The sequence below is a fragment of the Chlorocebus sabaeus genome, chromosome 20 (genome assembly GCF_047675955.1).
Source record: "Chlorocebus sabaeus isolate Y175 chromosome 20, mChlSab1.0.hap1, whole genome shotgun sequence".
NCBI classification, from domain to species: domain Eukaryota; kingdom Metazoa; phylum Chordata; class Mammalia; order Primates; family Cercopithecidae; genus Chlorocebus; species Chlorocebus sabaeus.
This window is the reverse complement of record NC_132923.1, coordinates 7,071,743-7,089,563: the sequence shown is the minus strand read 5'-3', so window position 1 is coordinate 7,089,563 and position 17,821 is coordinate 7,071,743. Positions and strand designations below refer to the sequence as shown.

General features: G+C 49.4%; 1 protein-coding gene across 2 annotated transcripts in view; it reads left to right on the top strand.

The window, feature by feature from the left end:
• PMF1 (polyamine modulated factor 1) overlaps positions 1 to 17,185 on the top strand; it is a 30,265-nt gene extending 13,080 nt beyond the window's left edge. The window contains exons 2-5 of one of the 2 annotated variants that reach the window (XM_007976753.3): positions 7,580 to 7,685; positions 8,878 to 8,978; positions 11,549 to 11,683; positions 16,692 to 17,185. In XM_007976753.3, the coding sequence (XP_007974944.3) occupies positions 7,580 to 7,685; positions 8,878 to 8,978; positions 11,549 to 11,683; positions 16,692 to 16,731 (382 nt within the window). In that variant the 3' untranslated portion in view covers positions 16,732 to 17,185. Of the gene's footprint in view, positions 1 to 7,579; positions 7,686 to 8,877; positions 8,979 to 11,487; positions 11,684 to 16,691 lie in introns of both variants that reach the window. The other variant, XM_007976750.3, reaches the window with a different exon arrangement.
• Positions 17,186 to 17,821: the final 636 nt, after the last annotated feature.

Here is a 17,821-nt window from a genome sequence, read left to right as displayed (position 1 = left end):
ACCTCGTGATCCGCCCGTCTCGGCCTCCCAAAGTGCTGGGATTACAGGCTTGAGCCACCGCGCCCGGCCAGAAGACTAATTTTTAAAAGATAACCTTTTAATACAACCATTCATCTTGAATCACTGGCCTGGAGACTTTCCTGTTATTTTCATTAAGAAACATTATCCCTTTCTTCTTTCTTCCTCTCCCTTTCTCAGTCCTGGGGCTTCCCAGTGTACACAGGACCAGAAAGTGGAGAGAGAAAAAGACTGAATGGAGAATTTTTTTTTTTTTTTTCCTTTTTGAGTGAAAGTCTCACTCTGTTGCCCAGGCTGGAGTGCAGTGGTGCGATCTTGGCTCACTGCAACCTCTGCCTCCTAGGTTAAAGCGATTCTCCTGCCTCAGCCTCCCGAGTAGCTGGGATTACAGGTGCCTGCCACCGCACCCTGCTAATTTTTGTATTTTTAGTAGGGATGGGGTTTTGCCATGTTGGCCAGGCTGGTCTTGAACTCCTGACCTCAGGTGATCTGCCCAACTCAGCCTCCCAAAGTACTGAGATTACAGGCATGAGCTACCACGCCCAGATGAGAAACATTTCTTAATGAAATGGACAGCTGTATAGTGAATAGGGGATGAAGAGCAAGAATTTCTGTCACTCCAGTCCTCAGCTTTTTTTTTTTTTTTTTTTTTTGAGACGGAGCCTCACTCTGTCGCCCAGGCTCAAGTGCAATGGCGCGATCTTGGCTCACTGCAAGCTCTGCCTCCCGGGTTCCCGCCATTCTCCTGCCTCAGCCTCCTGAGTAGCTGGGACTACAGGCGCCCGCCACCGTGCCCAGCTAATTTTTTGTATTTTTAGTAGAGACGGGGTTTCACCGTGGTCTCAATCTCCTGACCTTGTGATCCACCCGCCTCGGCCTCCCAAAGTGCTGGGATTACAGGCGTGAGCCACCATGCCCGGCCTTTTAATTTTTTAAATTTCAGTAGTTTTTTGGGGGAACAAGTGGTGTTTGGTTACATGGATAAGTTCTTTAGTGGTGATTTCTGAGATTTTGATGCACCCATCACCCGAGCAGTGTACACTGTACCCAATGTGTAGTCTTTTATCCCTCACCCCCACCCCCCACCGAGTCTGCAAAGTCCATTGTACCATTCTGCCTTTGCGTCCCCAGCTTCTATTTGTTTTGTTCTCAGCCTTCCCGGCTCTCCACTCCTTCATTGGAACGGAAGTGCTGGTCCCCACCTGCCCTCTGGTGGACAACCTGTGAAACAGGCCTTCCGTTGGGCGGTTACCACAGGGAAAGAAGGCAAGTCCTGGCTCCTTTTTTGGCTCTCTTAGCACTGTGTACACCGTGATACTGTGTTACCCTCTTTTGTCTTTCCATGCTGTCCTGCACAATTTATCTGCGTATGTAAACCAACAGATTGACAAATGACCAGAGCCTGATTCTGTGCTTAAATAGTTTGAAGTCAAATTTATTTAAATATTTTTTAAATATTTTAAATATTTATTTGTTATTTTTTTGAGGTGAGGTCTCACTCTGTCGCCCAGGCTAGAGTGCAGCAGCATAATCTCTGCTCACTGCAATCTCTACCTCCCGAGTTCAAGCGATTCTTCTGCCTCAGCCTCCCAAGTAGCTGAGATTACAGGCATGTACCACCACACCTGGTTAATTTTTGTATTTTTAGTAGAGATGGGGTTTCACTATGTTGGCCAGGCTAGTCTCGAGCTCCTGACCTCAAGTGATCCCCCCCAACTTCGGCCTCCCAAAGCACTGGGATCACAGGCATGAGCCACTGTGCCCAGCTAATTTTTTTATTTTTATTTAAAAAAATTTTTTGTGGAGACAGGGTCTCATTATGTTGCCCAGGGTGATGTCAAACTCCTTGGCTCAAGTGATCCTCCTGCCTTGGCCTCCCGAGAAAAAACTAACAGGTTAAAATCAGTTAATATCGTCATCTCAGTTTTGAAACTCAGTAAATGTGGTTTTTAAAAGTTACTTTCATTTCTGATAAATTTAGCCTTTTTGGGGCCACAATTTGGCCTTTTCTGTCTGGTGGGGACAAATCCTGACAGCTGGTTCTTACCCCTGCGGGGCTGGTTTCTGCACAAGCAATTGCACACAAGCCTCATTCACTAGCACCTGCCTTCCACCGGGGAGGAGACTTCCCATCTCTGGGAAGCCAAGTTACTGACTTCGGTACTTCTGAAGGGCAGTGAGGACTGTTATTTTGAGATTAGTAAGAATAATTGTAGCTAACATGAAGCATTTCAATGTGCTGGGCACCATACTGAGGACTTTGTATATTTTACCTCACTTAATCTGCACAGTAATTTTGTGAGACCTAGATAGTTATTATCCCCATTTGACAGAGGAGGAAACTGAGGCTTATAGAGGTAAAGAAGTTGTCCGAGGTCACTAGCTGATGAGTGGTAGAGATAGGATTTGAACCCAGGGAAAATGACAGGCAATCTGTCCAGAGAACCAATAAAGTTACCCAGTATGCACTGGGTACTAGGTGACCTCTTGTGTACTCTTGGATGCCAGGGCCAAGAGACCGTCCCATCATGGGGTGAAGAGGAGCCTTGACAGAGAGGTTGCAAAGGAGGCTCCTGAAGGAGGACTCCTCTTCCCAAGCTTTTCAGGTCCTAGGATCCTGGGGTCCAGGGTGGGCAGCCCAGGCCTTACCTTAGCCCCAGTCACCCAGTCTACAGAGTATCTTACATGCTGCTGTGTATCTAACATGGTTGTGGGCACCCTGGAGATCCCAGCAGCATTGCAGAAGGCATCCCTGTCCACAAGGATATTATAATTTGCGTAAGAAGATAAAATTTGACACTTGGGGCAAATAGTTAAGAATTAAAAAAAATTTTTTGGCCAGGCTCAATGGCTTACGCCTGTAATCCCAGCACTTTGGGAAGCCGAGGTGGGTGGATCACCTGAGATTGGGAGTTCAAGACCAGCCTGGCCAACATGGTGAAACCCTGTCTTTACTAAAAATACAAAAATTAGCTGGGTGTGGTGGTAGGCACCTGTAATCCCAGCTACTTGGGAAGCTGAGCCACGAGAATTGCTTGAACTTGGGAGGCGGAGGTTGCAGTGAGCCGAGATTTAAAACTACTTTTAAATTTATTTTATTTATTTTATTTTATATTTTATTTTATTTTATTTTATTTTAATTTTATTTTGAGACCGTCTTGCTCTGTCGCCCAGGCTGGAGTGCAGTGGCATGATTTCGGCTCAGTCTCCTGAGTAGCTGGGATTACAGGTACCTACTACCATGCCTGGCTCATTTTTTTGTATTTTTAGTAGAGATGGGGTTTCTCTATGTTGGTTAGCTGGTCACGAACTCCCGACCTCAGGTGATCCCCCTGCCTCAGCCTCCCAAAGTGCTGGAATAACAGGCATAAGCCACTGCGCCCGGCCTTAAATTATTTTTATTGAGACAGAGTCTTGCTATGTTGCCCAGGCTGGTCTCCAACTCCCGGACTCAAGTGATCCTCCTGCCTCAGCCTCACAAAATGCTGGGATTACAGGCATGAGCCACTGCACCTGACCATGTTTTGTTTTTTTTTTTTGAAACGGAGTTTCGCTCTTGTTGCCCAGACTGGGGTGCAATGGCATGATCTCAGCTCACTGCAACCTCTGCCTCCCGGGTTCAAGTGATTCTCCTGTCTCAGCCTCCTAAGTAGCTGGGATTACAGACATGCACTACCACGCCCAGCTAATTTTGTATTTTTAGTAAAGATAGGGTTTCGTCATGTTGGTCAGGCTGGTCTCGAACTCCTGACCTTAGGTGATCTGCTCACCTCCGCCTCCCAAAATGCTGGAATTACAGGCGTGAGCCACCCACCCAGCGAAATTTTTTTTTTTTTTTTTTTTTTTTTTAATGTGTCACTTTCCTGCTTCTCCCTGAGTATATTTTTCAGAAAATCCACAAGGGTATTCAAAACATTCCGAATTCTGCATTGGCTCTCAAGAAAAACACCTTCTTCCTGTACTCACTGACATTGGCACCAATCTGGCTGCCTTTCTCCTTGGTTAAGCCACATTGTCCTGTTAGCGTATACTTCATCTTGCATCTGTGTATGAGTGTGTGTGTTTCTGTGGTCCTTCACTTTCACTGAATTATCATACCATAAAGGAGAACTCAGAACAAGTCACAGGCAGCACTGGTGGTCAGTTTGCTTCACCCCTGTCCTGGGCCCTATCCGCTGTCAGCTGCCTGAGCTGAAGAGAGATGCATCCAGCTCAGACCCTCCGCCTGCTAAGTAAGTTGGGTGGAGGAACAGGATCTCCCATGTCTAAGCCAAACCTGTTTTAAGCCACAATTACCCGGTTTCAATTCCAGCCCTGCTTGGTCAGGCATCGTGTGTTCCTCCGCGTTCCTTCTGGTAGCCACAGACTGCGTGGCTAGTCAGGCCAGCAGCAAGACAAGATGTCTGGGAGTCTGCTGAGGGTTGAAGGAATGCCCATCATCTATTCTGTGTACAGTATTGTTTTTGTTTTTGTTTTGTTTTTTGAGACGGAGTCTTGCTCTGTCGCCCAGGCTGGAGTGCAGTGGCACAATCTCGGCTCACTGCAACCTCCGCCTCCCAGGTTCAAGTGATTCTCCTGCCTCAGCCTCCCGAGTAGCTGAGATTACAGGCATGTGCCACCACGCCCGGCTAATTTTTTGTATTTTTAGTAGAGATGAAGTTTCACCGTGTTAGCCAGGATGGTCTCCCTCTCCTGACCTCATGATTCGCCCTCCTTGGCCTCCCAAAGTGCTAGGATTACAGGTGTGAGCCACTGTGCCCGGCCTACAGTATTGTTTTTTAGGTACCTAAGCTCAGCTTCCAAAGTGTACTCACATGGAATGTGTACCACTGAAAAGGTGAGAGACTGCCACTCTAACCCAGAAGTGTACTGGTAGTTGCTTACAACCAGCTCTCTGAAAAGAGCCCCTGTTTGCAGTGTTTGCCAGTTTCCAAGGTGTAGATACTCCTAAGCTACCAACATGGCATCACTATACACAGAGTTGAGAAGAGCTGGGCAGCAGCATACCTTGATCCAGTATTTCCACGGACAGAAGCAATATATACGAATTACCTTAAGAGCAGAGTAAAAGGTGGTAGAATGATTAGGAAGTAGTATGTTTGGAGTCTTTAGGACCTTTGTTTTGTTTTGTTTTGTTTTTTGAGACGGAGTGTCGCTCTTGTTGCCCAGGCTGCAGTGCAATGGCGTGATCTCGGCTCACCGCAACCTCTACCTCCCGGGTTCAAGCAATTCTCCTGCCTGAGCCTCCCGAGTAGCTGGGATTACAGGCGTGCATCACCACACCCGGATAATTTTTTGTGTTTTTTAGTAGAGACGGGGTTTCTCCATGTTGGTCAGGCTGGTCTCAAACTCCCAACCTCAGGCGATCCACTGGTCTCTGCCTCCCAAAGTGCTGGGATTACAGGCATGAGCCACTGCGCCTAGGACCTTTGTTTTTAAAGTTAATTTATTGTTAGTTAATGTAATTTAATTCTTAATAATGGCTATGTTTAACACTTGGCCCAGAGTTCCTGAAAATTTGGCAGTTCTCTTACAGGCCCCTGTGAGCTGGCTCCAGTACAGCACTGCTTGTAGTCTTCACCTGTTTCCAAAAACATTGTTTGGGGGCGGGTTTGGTGAGGAGGCTTAAAGAGCTATGAGAAAGGGAGGACCCAGCAGTGACTCCCTGGCTGGGGGTGGGGCTTTGCATTGGGCATCAGGGCCCTCATGCCCTGTTTACCCAGTGACCCGCCAGCCTGATCCTCACAGCCGAGGAGCATCCTGACCTATAGTACAGCATCAGTGTGAGCTTTTGTGTATTTGAAGATCTTCCTTGGCTTAGGTGCTTTCTGCAAGTCACTCGAACACTGCTTCATCTGACCACACCCGCTCCCAATTTAAAGAAGGTCCTTATAATACACTGTTAGCCCTATAACTCTGGCCTTTTTCTTTTAAACCACTCTCCACAAGAGATGATTATCACTTGCATGTGAGTTTCCGCATTTCTGCCATCTCCCCTTCTCTACTGGAAGCTCTGGGAGGGCCGTGTCAGTCTTATCCACCCCGAATACCCAGTTCCTGGTGGGCGATCAGCATATAGCAGACACTCAGTGAATATTTGTTGAAGGGGAAGGGCCTGAGAGAGTGGACAGAGAGACACAGGCAAGGGAGAGGGAGGAAACAAGGGGGAGGGAGAAAAACAGCCAAAAGAGTTCATTTAACTTGAGTTTCTCTGTCCAAGAGGAATAAGCCATTGGGAATATACTGGATACCGTTTGATACTTCCAGCTGCAAAGGATTGAGCAGTGAGGAGCTCTCAGCTGCTAGTGGCAGAGACCTGATTTAAAATCAGGCTTGGCTGGGCATGATGGCTCACACCTAGACTCCCAGCACTTTTCGGGGCTGAGGCAGGAGGATTACTTGAGCCCCGCAGTTTTTTGAGACCAGTCTGGGCAACACAGTGAGACCCCAACTCTACAAAAATATAAAAATAAAAGAATTAGCTGGTCATGATGGTGTATACCTGTAGGCCTAGCTACTCAGGATGCTGAGGCAAGAGGATCCCTTGAGCCCAGGAGTTGGAGTTGGAGGTTGCAGTGAGCTCAGATTATGTCACTGCACTCCAGCCTGGGTGATGGAATGAGATCCTGTCTCAAAAAGAAAAGTAGAAAATCAGGCTTCAGGCTGGGCACTGGCTCACACTTGTAATCTTAGGACTTTGGGAGGCCGAGGCAGGTGGATCACCTGAGGTCAGGAGTTCGAGACCAGCCTGGCCAACATGACAAAACCCTGTCTCTACTCAAAATACAAAAATTAGCCAGGCGTGGTGGCAGGCACCTGTAATCCCAGCTACTTGGGAGGCTGAGGCTGGAGAATCGCTTGAACCCAGGAGGCGGAATTTGCAATGAGCCAAGATCACGCCACTGCACTCCATCCTGGGCAACAGAGCGAGACTGCCTCAAGAAAAACAAAGGAAAGAAAATCAGGCTTCAACAATAAGAGAAATATATTACCTCGTGTAACAAGAAGCCCCAAAGTAGAGTGGCTGCAGGTTGGTGTAAACTCTGCCCTCAGGCCAGGGCCCCTATGGTTGCCAAAGAGCATCACCTGGATATAGTAATGTCCTTCAGAGACAGCATCAGTTGCTTTCTATGTGGCTTTTTTTAGGAGTAAGCCAGTCTTTCCCAGACATCACATGCCCTGTCCTAATCCAAGTCCTTCAGGGCACTGGAATGACCAGAGGCTCTCAAAGTGTGGTTCCCCAGACCAGCACCATCAGCCTCACGTGAGAGCTTGTTAGAAACTGTGGAAGGAGTGGGGAGTAATCTTTAAGGGATAAACACTTAAACTCACCTGGGGCTCTCCTAAGAGGGAGTGGGGATGCTGATGGGGCATTGATGGGGTTGAACTCGTGCCTCAATGACTCGTGCTTAGATAAGAGATTTGCATCCACTGCCTTTAACCAGGGCCATGAAGTGGACAGAGCTCAGAGTCCTGTAATGCGAAGCGGAGGTGCCCAGGCAGGCTGATGGCCGGCTACGTGCTTGGCCCTCCCCACCTTTGCTTCTCTCCTTCCCACCAGCTACCAGAGATTCACTGACTGCTATAAGCGCTTCTACCAGTTGCAGCCTGAGATCACACAGCGAATCTATGACAAGTTTATAGCTCAGTTGCAGACTTCTATCCGGGTGAGTGGGAGGAAGCCCGGCAGGTGCTGTTGACTTGGGTTCTGTCTCCAGATTGTCAGTCCGCTGAGGGCAGCGGCCCCACCCTCTACCCCTCTGTCTCCCCAGCCCCCTAGAGCTGTCCTGGGTGCCCGGCAGGCTGCAGCATCCATCATCCCTCCCTTCCAAATGATGCGGGTATCTTAGATGCAGCCTTTGCTCACTGTCCTGTAATGTAATTACATGTTTTATGTTGCCTGCCCTCTAGACCATGCAAACTCAGCAAGGGCTGATGGGGTCTTTTTTTTTTTAAGTCAAGATCTTGCTCTGTCACCCAGGCTTGAGTATAGTGGCATAATCACAGCTTCCTGCAGCCTCAAACTCTGGGCTCAAGCGATCCTCCCACCTTGGTTTCCCAAAGTGCTGGGATTACATGAACTACCAGCCTACAGACTCTTTTTAAATATTTCCCACTTTAGGCCAGTATAGTGGCCTAAAATTTTAATTTTTTTCTTTCTTTTTGAGACAGGGTCTAGCTCTGTCACTCAGGCTGGAGTGCAGTGACGTGATCTCGGCTCACTGCAGCCTCTGCCTCCCAGGCTCAAACAATCCTCCTACTTCAGATTGAGTCACTGGGACTGCAGATGTGCACCACCACACCTAGCTAAAAAGATTTTTTAAATAAAAATAAATAAAACATTTTTCCCACTTTATATTTTATTTCCTTAATTATTTTTGTTTGTTTTTTTGAGGCAGAGTTTCACTCTGTTGCCCAGGCTATAGTGCAATGGCGCGATCTCAACTCACTACAACTTCCACCTCCCGGGTTCAGGTGATTCTTGTGCCTTAGCCTCCCGAGTAGCTGGGATGACAGGCGAGTGCCACCATGCCCAGCTAATTTTTTTTTTTTTTTTTTTTTTTTTTTTTTGTAGAGACAGGGTTTCACCATGTTAGCCAGGCTGGTCTCGAACTCCTGGCCTCAAGTGATCCACCCACCTCGGCCCTCCCAAAGTGCTGGGATTACAGGCGTGAGCCACGGCACCCAGCCTATTTTCTTAATTTCAAGCCACATGTAGAAAAGTTGGAATGTTAGGGAAAGCATAAAGACCTAGAACAGAAATTAGCCAAAATCTTACCAAGTGCTGTTAGCAATTTAGCATATTTTTGCCATGAGCTCGTCTCGTGTCATTTCAGCTCTTTCCTCCTTTCTCTTCAGGAGGAAATCTCTGACATCAAAGAGGAGGGGAACCTGGAAGCCGTCTTGAATGCCTTGGATAAAATTGTGGAAGAAGGCAAAGACCGCAAAGAGCCGGCCTGGTAAGAGTGGGGAGGGGAGGTGAGAAGGCACAGGAAAGAGGCAGCAATTAAGCTTTTTTTTTTTTATTTCTAGAGTCAGGGTCTCACTATGTTGGCCAGGCTGGTCACAAACTCCTGGCCTTAAGCTGTCCTCCCACCTTGACCTCCCGAAGTGCTGGGATTACAAGCTTGAGCTACAACACCTGGCCAATTCAGCTTCTTGAAGGAGACTTTAAAACTGACCCAAGCAGGGAGTGATCTGAATGCCTGTAATCCCAGTTATTCAGGGGGCTGAGGTGGGAGGATCACTTGAGACCAGGAGTTCAAGAGTTCAGAAACAGCCTGGGCAATATAGTGAGACCCTGGCTCCAAAAAAACTCTTAAAAGGCTGACCCCACGTCCACCATATCCATGAGATTCTGGGCTTGTTGCCTCTGAGAGAGAACCTTTTGACAGGGACAAGTAGAGCAGACAGACACCAAACAGTAACCGAAAGCTGTTGTATCGCACAGTTCCCTTCAGGGGAGGAGAGCCCCAGGTAAGCCATGTTGTTCAGGGGATTAGGGAGGGAAGTAGTTTGAGGCCAGACCGAAGAAGCCTTCCTGAGAGAGCTCATTTTAGGGCCTGTTGGGCCTGTGGGAGAAAGGGAGGGTGGGGGAGTAGGAGGCAGAATTGTGAGGTTTGGAATCACCATGTACATCTTACAGGTGTAGATGAGGCTGGTGGGGCAACTGGTTTTTATACATTTGTTCATTCAACAGGTTAGGGAGCACCTACTATATGCTTGATACTATTTTATTTTATTTTTTTGAGACGGAGTCTTGCTGTGTCACCCAGGTTTGGAGTAAAGTGGTGTGATCTTGTCTCATTGCACCCTCCGTCTCCTGAGTTCAAGCAATTCTCCTGCTTCAGCCTCCTGAGTAGCTGGGATTACAGGCGCTCACCACCACGCCTGGCTAATTTTTGTATTTCTAGTAGAGACGGGGTTTCACCATGTTGGCCAGGCTGATCTTGAACTCCTGATCTCAGGTGATCCTCCTGCCTCAGCCTCCCAAAGTGCTGGGATTAAAGGTGTGAACCACCACGCCCGGCTTTGATACTGTTTTAGATGCCAGAAATTTAGCAGTGAACAAGACAGACCAAATATCTGCTCTCCTGGAGCTGATGTTTCAGCAGCAGCTGGCCACCTGGTACACCAAGTGTAAGGTGAAGTGGGGCCTGGGATGAGCAGTGGAGAGTAGGGGCCAACAAGACCCCAGCAGCTGAGCCCCTGCCTCCCACAACCCTCCCTCCCTTAGTAGAATCCTAGGCCAGAGGGAGTAGAAATCTTTTTGGTAATTTCCAACTTTTAAAAATGCTCTGTGACCTTAATACTTAAGGGAATTAAGTTTCACAACTGAAAAAGAATTTTGTTTTATTTTATTTTTTTGAGATGGAGTCTCACTTTGTTGCCCAGGCCAGGCTAGAGTACAGCAGTGCCATCTCAGCTCGCTGCAACCTTAGCCTCCCAGGTCCAAGCAATTCTCCTGCCTCAGCCTCCTGAGTAGCTGGGATTACAGGCGCCCGCCACCACGCCCGGCTAATTTTTGTATTTTTTGTAGAGACAGGGTTTCACCATGTTGGCCAGGCTGGTCCCAAACACCCCACCTCAGGTGAGCTACCGTGCCCGGCCATTGAAAAAAAATTTTTTTTTTTTTTTTTTTTTTGAGACGGAGTCTTGCTTGTCTCCCAGGCTGGAGTGCAGCAGCGTGATCTCAGCTCACTGCAAGCTCCACCTCGGGTTCACACCATTCTCCTGCCTCAGCCTCCCAAGTAGCTGGGACTACAGGCGCCTGCCACCTCGCTCAGCTAATTTTTTGTTTTTCTAGTAGAGACGGGCTTTCACTGTGTTAGCCAGGAAGGTCTCGATCTCCTGACCTCGTGATCCTTCTGCGTTGGCCTCCCAAAGTGCTGGGATTACAGGCGTGAGCCACCGCGCCCGGCCTGAAAAAGAATTTTTAAAGAACTCACAGTGCCTTCCACCCACCTCTTGTGTAATCTTGCCTCCTCAGACTTGACTTTCCTTATCTTCCCAGAGCAGCCAGCACTTATGGGGGTCTCCCACAGTCTGGGCCCTCCATCAGGAGCCACCCCCAACCTCTCCAACTCACAGTCTGATGGACTGGACGCACCAGCCAGGCAGTGGTCACAAGGACAGAGGCAGGGGCTAGAAAGTGACCCTGAAGTGTTCTGGATGGGGGAGTGTATGTGGAGGAGAGGAGGGGAATGTGGGGTGTGGTCGGGAAGGCTAAGATAGGGGCTGAAGTGAGAAGGGGGAGAGGTGGACCCCTAAACATTGAAACCCAGGGACAGGAAGTGAGCATTCCTATGAGAAACAGGTCTTGGGAGGTGAGAGACCATGGGAGAGACCTGGGAAGCCAGCCCAACTTGGGACAAGGTGGGCATGTCACCGAGTGGGCTTGGAAACCGAACCCTCTTCCACAAGGGCCTTCCGTCTCCCTTATTCCTTGTGCCCCATGTGGCCCTCCAGGCGCCCCAGCGGGATCCCAGAGAAGGATCTGCACAGCGTCATGGCACCCTACTTCCTGCAGCAACGGGACACCCTGCGGCGCCACGTGCAGAAACAGGAGGCTGAGAACCAGCAGCTGGCAGATGCCGTCCTGGCAGGGCGGAGGCAGGTGGAGGAGCTGCAGCTACAGGTCCAGGCCCGGCAGCAGGCCTGGCAGGTCAGTGTCCCAGCCTGCCTCTTCCTCTTCCATCTCTGATGGGCCCTCTGAGATCCGCAAATTGGTGGCTTCCTCCATTCCAACACAAGGGACCCCCACAGGGAGTAGGAGAGCTTGCCCCCAGGGGAACAGCCATGCATTGCCTCTCCTTGGGCGCGTGCAGAAGTCTCTGCCAGCCTCAGCAGACAGTCTCCCCCAGATCCTCCATCAGGCACAGGCGTGTGTTCCCCTGATGGAGCAGGTGAGGACACAGGCCCAGAGAGGGCAGGTGACTCACCCAAGGTAACAGCACCTCCACAACAGATTTGGAGTTAAAACCTGGTGGTGGTTCTACTGCTCCATGTGACCACTGCCCAACATAGATACATACATTCTAAACCGGGTATGTGGTAGCGGGGTGGGTAGAGAACAAGAACGGAGGATGAGATAGTATTTTTTAAATTTGATACATCATATTTTACATATTTAAGAAGTACATGTGATACTTTGCTACATGCATAGAATGTGCAGTGATCAAGTCAGGGTATTTGAGGTGTTCATCACGTTGAGGATTTATCATTTCTATGTGTTGGGAGCAGTTCAAGACCTCTCTTCTAACTACTTTGGTTTTGGTTTTGTTCTGAGATGGGGGTCTTGCTATATTGCCCAGGCCAGTCTTGAACTCCTGGCCTCAAGCAGTCTTCCTGTCTCAGCCTCCTGAATAGCTGAGATTACATGTGCTCATCACCGTACAAGGCTCTTAGCAACTTTGAAATATGGAGTACGTTGTTGTTAACTATACTTACCTTACTCTACTGTTGAACAATAGAATTTACACCTTTTGCCTAACTATAAGTTTATACCATTAAACTACCTCTCTTCATCCCCCACCCCTTCCCCCAGCCTCTGTTAACTATCATTCTTTACCTTTATGAGATCAACTTTTATCTGCATCCTCAGTAGCATGTTATTTTTTGTCTTTTTTTTTTCTGAGACGGAGTCTTGCTCTGTCGCCCAGGCTGGAGTACAGTGGCACGATCTCACCTCACTGCAACCTCTGCCTCCTGGGTTCAGGTGCTCCTCCCACCTCAGCCTCCCGAATAGCTGGGACTACAGGTGCCCGCCACCATGCCCAGCTACTTTTTGTATTTTTAGTAGAGACAGGGTTTCACCATGTTGGCCAGGATGGTCTCGAACTCTTTTTTTTTTTTTTTTTTTGAGACGGAGTCTCGCTCTGTCGCCCAGGCTGGAGTGCAGTGGCGTGATCTCGGCTCACTGCAAGCTCTGCCTCCCGGGTTCACGCCATTCTCCTGCCTCAGCCTCCTGAGTAGCTGGGACTACAGGTGCCCGCCACTGCGCCTGGCTAATTTTTTGTATTTTCAGTAGGGACGGGGTTTCACCGTGGTCTCGATCTCCTAACCTTATGACCCACCCACCTCGGCCTCCCAAAGTGCTGGGATTACAGGCATGAGCCACCGCGCCCGGCCTGGTCTCGAACTCTTGACCTTGTGATCCACCTGCCTCGGCCTCCCAAAGTGCTGGGATTACAGGTGTGAGCAACCAGCCCCAGCCTGTCTTTTTAATAATAGCCATTGTAGCCCAGGCGTAGCGGCTCATGCCTGTAATCCCAGCATTTTGGGAGGCCGAGGTGAGCGGATTGCAAGGTCAGGAGTTCGAGACCAGCCTGGCCAACATGGTGAAACCCTGTCTCTACTAAAAATACGAAAATTAGCCGGGCGTGGTGGCGGGCGCCTGTAGTCCCAGCTACTCAGGAGACTGAGGTGGGACCAATCGTTTAAACCCGGGAGGCAGAGGTTGCAGTGAGCCGAGACCATGCCATTGCACTCCAGCCTGGGTGACAGAGTCAGGGTCTGTCTCAAAAAAAAAAAAAAAAAGGTAATAATAGCCATTCTAGGCTGGGTGCAGTGGCCTGTAATCCTAGCATGTTGGGAGGCTGAGGAGGGAGGATCATTTGAGCCCGGGAGTTCAAGACCAGCCTAGGCAACATTGGGAGACCCCATCTCAATAATAATAATAATACCAGGCATGTTGGTGCACACCTGCAGTCCCAGCTACTTATGCGGCTGAGGCAGGAGGATCACCTGAGCCCGAGAGATTGAAGCTGCAGTAAGCCATGATTATGCCACTGCACTCCAGCCTGGGTGACAGAGCAAAACCCTGTCTCCAAAAAATAAAAAAATAAAAAAATAAAAAACTAAGTAGCCATTTTAACTGGGGTAAGGTGATATCTCATTGTGTTTTGTTTTTTGGTTTTTGGTTTTTTTTGAGACGGAGTCTCGCCCTGTCTCCCAGACTAGAGTGCAGTGGTGTAGTTGTGGCTCACTGCAACCTCTGCCTCACGGGTTCAGTGATTCTCCTACCTAAGCCTCCCGAGTAGCTGGGATTACAGGCACCTGCCACCACACCCAGCTAATTTCTGTATTTTTAGTAGAGATGGGGTCTCACCATGTTGGCCAAGCTGGTCTTGAACTTCTGACCTCAAATGATCCACCCACCTTGGCCTCCCAAAGTGCTGGGATTACAGGTGTGAGCCACTGTACCTGGCTTTTGTTGTTTTTTGAGGCAGAGTCTCACTCTGTTGCCCAGACTGGAGTGCAGTGGCACGATCTCAGCTCACTGCAACCTCCACTTCCCAGGTTCAAGCCATTCTCATGCCTCAGCCTCCTGAGTAGCTGGGATTCCAGGCGTGAGCTTCCACATCCAGCTAAATTTTGTATTTTTAGTAGAGATGGGGTTTCACCATGTTGGCCAGGCTGGTCTCAAACTCCTGGGCTCAAGCAATTCACCCACCTCAGCCTTACAATGTGCTGGGATTACAGACGTGAGCCACCATACCCGGCCCCAAAAATGTTCTATTTTAACTTTTTTTTTTTGAGACAGTCTTGCTCTATTGCCCAGGCTGGAGTGCAGTGGCATGATCTTGGTTCACTGCAAACCTCTGCCTCCCGAGTTCAAATGATTCTCCTGCCTCAGCCTCCCGAGTAGCTTTGATTACAGGTACCTGCTGTCATGGCTGGTTAATTTTTGTATTTTTAGTAGAGATGGGGTTTCACCATGTTGGCCAGGCTGGGCTCAAACTTCTGGCCTCAGGTGATCCACCTGCCACAGCCTCCCAAAGTGCTGAAATTACCCATTGTATGTTCTTGACACCTTTGCTGACAGTTGGCCATAAGTATATGGATTTATTTCTGAGTCTGTATTCGGTTTTTTTTTTTTTTTTTTTTTTTTTTTTTTTTTTGAGATGGAGTCTCGCTCTGTCACCCAGGCCGGAGTGCAGTGGCCAGATCTCAGCTCACTGCAAGCTCCGCCTCCCGGGTTCAAGCGATTCTCCTGCCTCAGCCTCCCGAGTAGCCGGGACTACAGGCACCCGCCACCGCACCCGGCTAGTTTTTTGTATTTTTAGTAGAGACGGGGTTTCACCATGTTAGCCAGGATGGTCTCGATCTCCTGACCTCGTGATCCGCCCGTCTCAGCCTCCCAAAGTGCAGGGATTACAGGCTTGAGCCACCGCGCCCGGCCCTGAGTCTGTATTCTGTTATGCTGTTGGTTATGTGTTTGTTCCTATTTATTTATTTATTTATTTATTTATTTATTTATTTATGTGTCTGATCTTATAACAGTACCAGTGCTGTTTTGGTTACTATAGCCTTGTACAATTTGAAATCAGGTAGTGTGATGCCTCCAGCTTTCTTCTTTGTGCTCAGGATTATTTTGACTATCTGCCATTGCCCAATATTTGAATAATATGTATATTAGAATGATTTGTAGAGCCTTCACACATCTAACACATATCCTCCATGCCACAATTGTGTGTCCTTTGAGGGTGAACTTAACTTTTGAAAGTGGCCTGACGTTACTTGGGGCCACGTTGGGTAAAGAAAGGAGAAGAAGATGATCAAGCTGGATGACACAGGTAGCAGCTTGGCTGCACCTCAGTGAGACAGATTTTCCTATGGGCACAAAGTGCATTGCCAAGAGAAGCTTTCTGGTAGGGCTCAAGTGGCAGCATCTCTGTCGAACTCCCTCCATCCATCATGTCAGCATCCAATTTACATCTACTTATAGCCACTTGACAGCCCCTTCCTGGGGCAAACCCTCATATTCCTGAGGGTTACAGGTCCCCAAATTTATGGCTCCCGGATCTCCCTGGTCTTCTCTTCCCAATACCAGTTAGCTACAGCCTGAAGGCCCTGCCACAGCTTAGGAAGGGCCCTGGCCAGGAGGCGGTGGCAAGTGGAAGGCTGGCAGCTGCTCTGCTCCCTACTGTCCCCACTCCCTCTGCTCTCCCCACATCACAGACTGGCCTGCGGGACTGGGCAGCAGGCACAAAAGTGGTAGTGACCAAGGCCCCCACCTAAGCCTGGTGCCATCTTGCAGGGCACAACTCCAAGTTGTGTCTCGGGCACTCCCAGGGCCCCCTGCTGAGTCCTCAGGCAAGGCACTGCTCCACCATCACCACTCAGTCACCATGAGGCCATGGGTCACTCCTGTCTCTGGGTCCTGGCTTCCAAATTGGCTAGATAATGATCCCAGGGCCTCACCAGCTCTGGGATACAGTGCTATCCTAAGAGGGACAAAGCCCTTTGCTCTTAAAGCCATGCCCCACCTATTCCAGCTACAGACCTTCATGTTGTTTGACGTGGGCAATTTCCATGTCTGTAACTCAACTGAAAGTTTAATTAATTCAAGAAAGTTTCTCGCCAGAAAGCTCTGTTGAGGTCAGAGGATTGAAGGACCACTTTGGGGACCCTTGCTGAAGATGGGCTCTGCTCTGGGGATGCCCAGCCTAGGTGGTCACAGAACCCAGCTTGCTATAAATACTTGCCAAATGGTGCAGACTTTCTAATGTGTCTTCATCCTAACGTGCTCTGCAGGGCCATGACTTAAGCCACAGACTCCATCCATATTGTCCTGGGGGAAACCCCAGGCCTGGAGTCAGGGACAGTGGAGGGCAAGGATTTGGGTTTTCTCAGATCCCAGTTTGTCTGTTGTCTCCCATTGATTTCAGGCTCTACACAGAGAACAGAGAGAGCTGGTTGCTGTGCTGAGGGAGCCTGAGTGAGGAGACCGCCAGGCCCAGAAGCAGAGGGCAGTCAAGGTCAAGAGCCTGTGGCCAGCATGCCTGGCCTGGGCGGCCTGCCTCTGAGAATGGCTGAAATGGTGCCCAGTCCCTCAGCAGTGATGGAATTTGCTGGAGGACTAGGCCAGAGAAAGCCTCATTGCCACTGTGTCTTTGGGGTACCGTTGGGGTTGGACATACACCCCCTTTAGATTCCTCTGTTTCTTCTACCTGGATAATTCTTGGCCATGTTCTCTCTTCTCTAGATTCAGGCCAGCTTTGCCCCTCCGCCCCACTCCTGCTGGTTCCTGAGCCCTTTTCCCTGGGCCTGGCTTGGAGAATCTGTTTTCAATCTCCACTGATTGCCCCCTTGCTGCCCAGCCCAGGGGCCTTTACCATGTTCTCCCCACATCCGTAAATAAACTTCCTCCACTACACTGTAATCTGTGAGGATGCTTCCTCTGCCTGGCCTCTCTTGGGCCAAGTCAAGTCTTCAGTCGTGGTCCTCTGGGAGCCTCCAGGCGGGGGTGGGTTGGCAAGGGGCTTACCAGACCATGTGTGGAGAGCAGCAGAGCCCCTTGTACAAAAACTAGGACCCCTGGGTTCCCTGTGGATAGGATGAGCTGCCAAGGAGGTGTCACTCTTGGCACCCTCCAAGAATCATTACGGCCGGGCGCGGTGGCTCATGCCTGTAATCCCAGCACTTTGGGAGGCCCAGAGTGAATCACCTGAGGTCAGGAGTTCGAGACCAGCCTGGCCAACATGGTGAAACCCTGTCTCTACTAAAAATACAAAATTAGGCCAGGTGCAGTGGCTCATGCCTGTAATCCTAGCACTTTGGGAGGCTGAGGTGGGCAGATCACCTGAGGTCAGGAGTTCGAGACCAGCCTGGCTAAATGGTGAAACCCCATATCTACTAAAAATATAAAATTAGCCAGGCATGGTGGCGTGTGCCTGTAATCCTAGCTACTCGGGGGGCTGAGGCAGGAGAGTCACTTGAACCCGGGAGGTGGAGGTTGCAGTGAGCCAAGATTGCACCACTGCACTCCAGCCTGGGCAACAAGAGTGAAACTCCATCT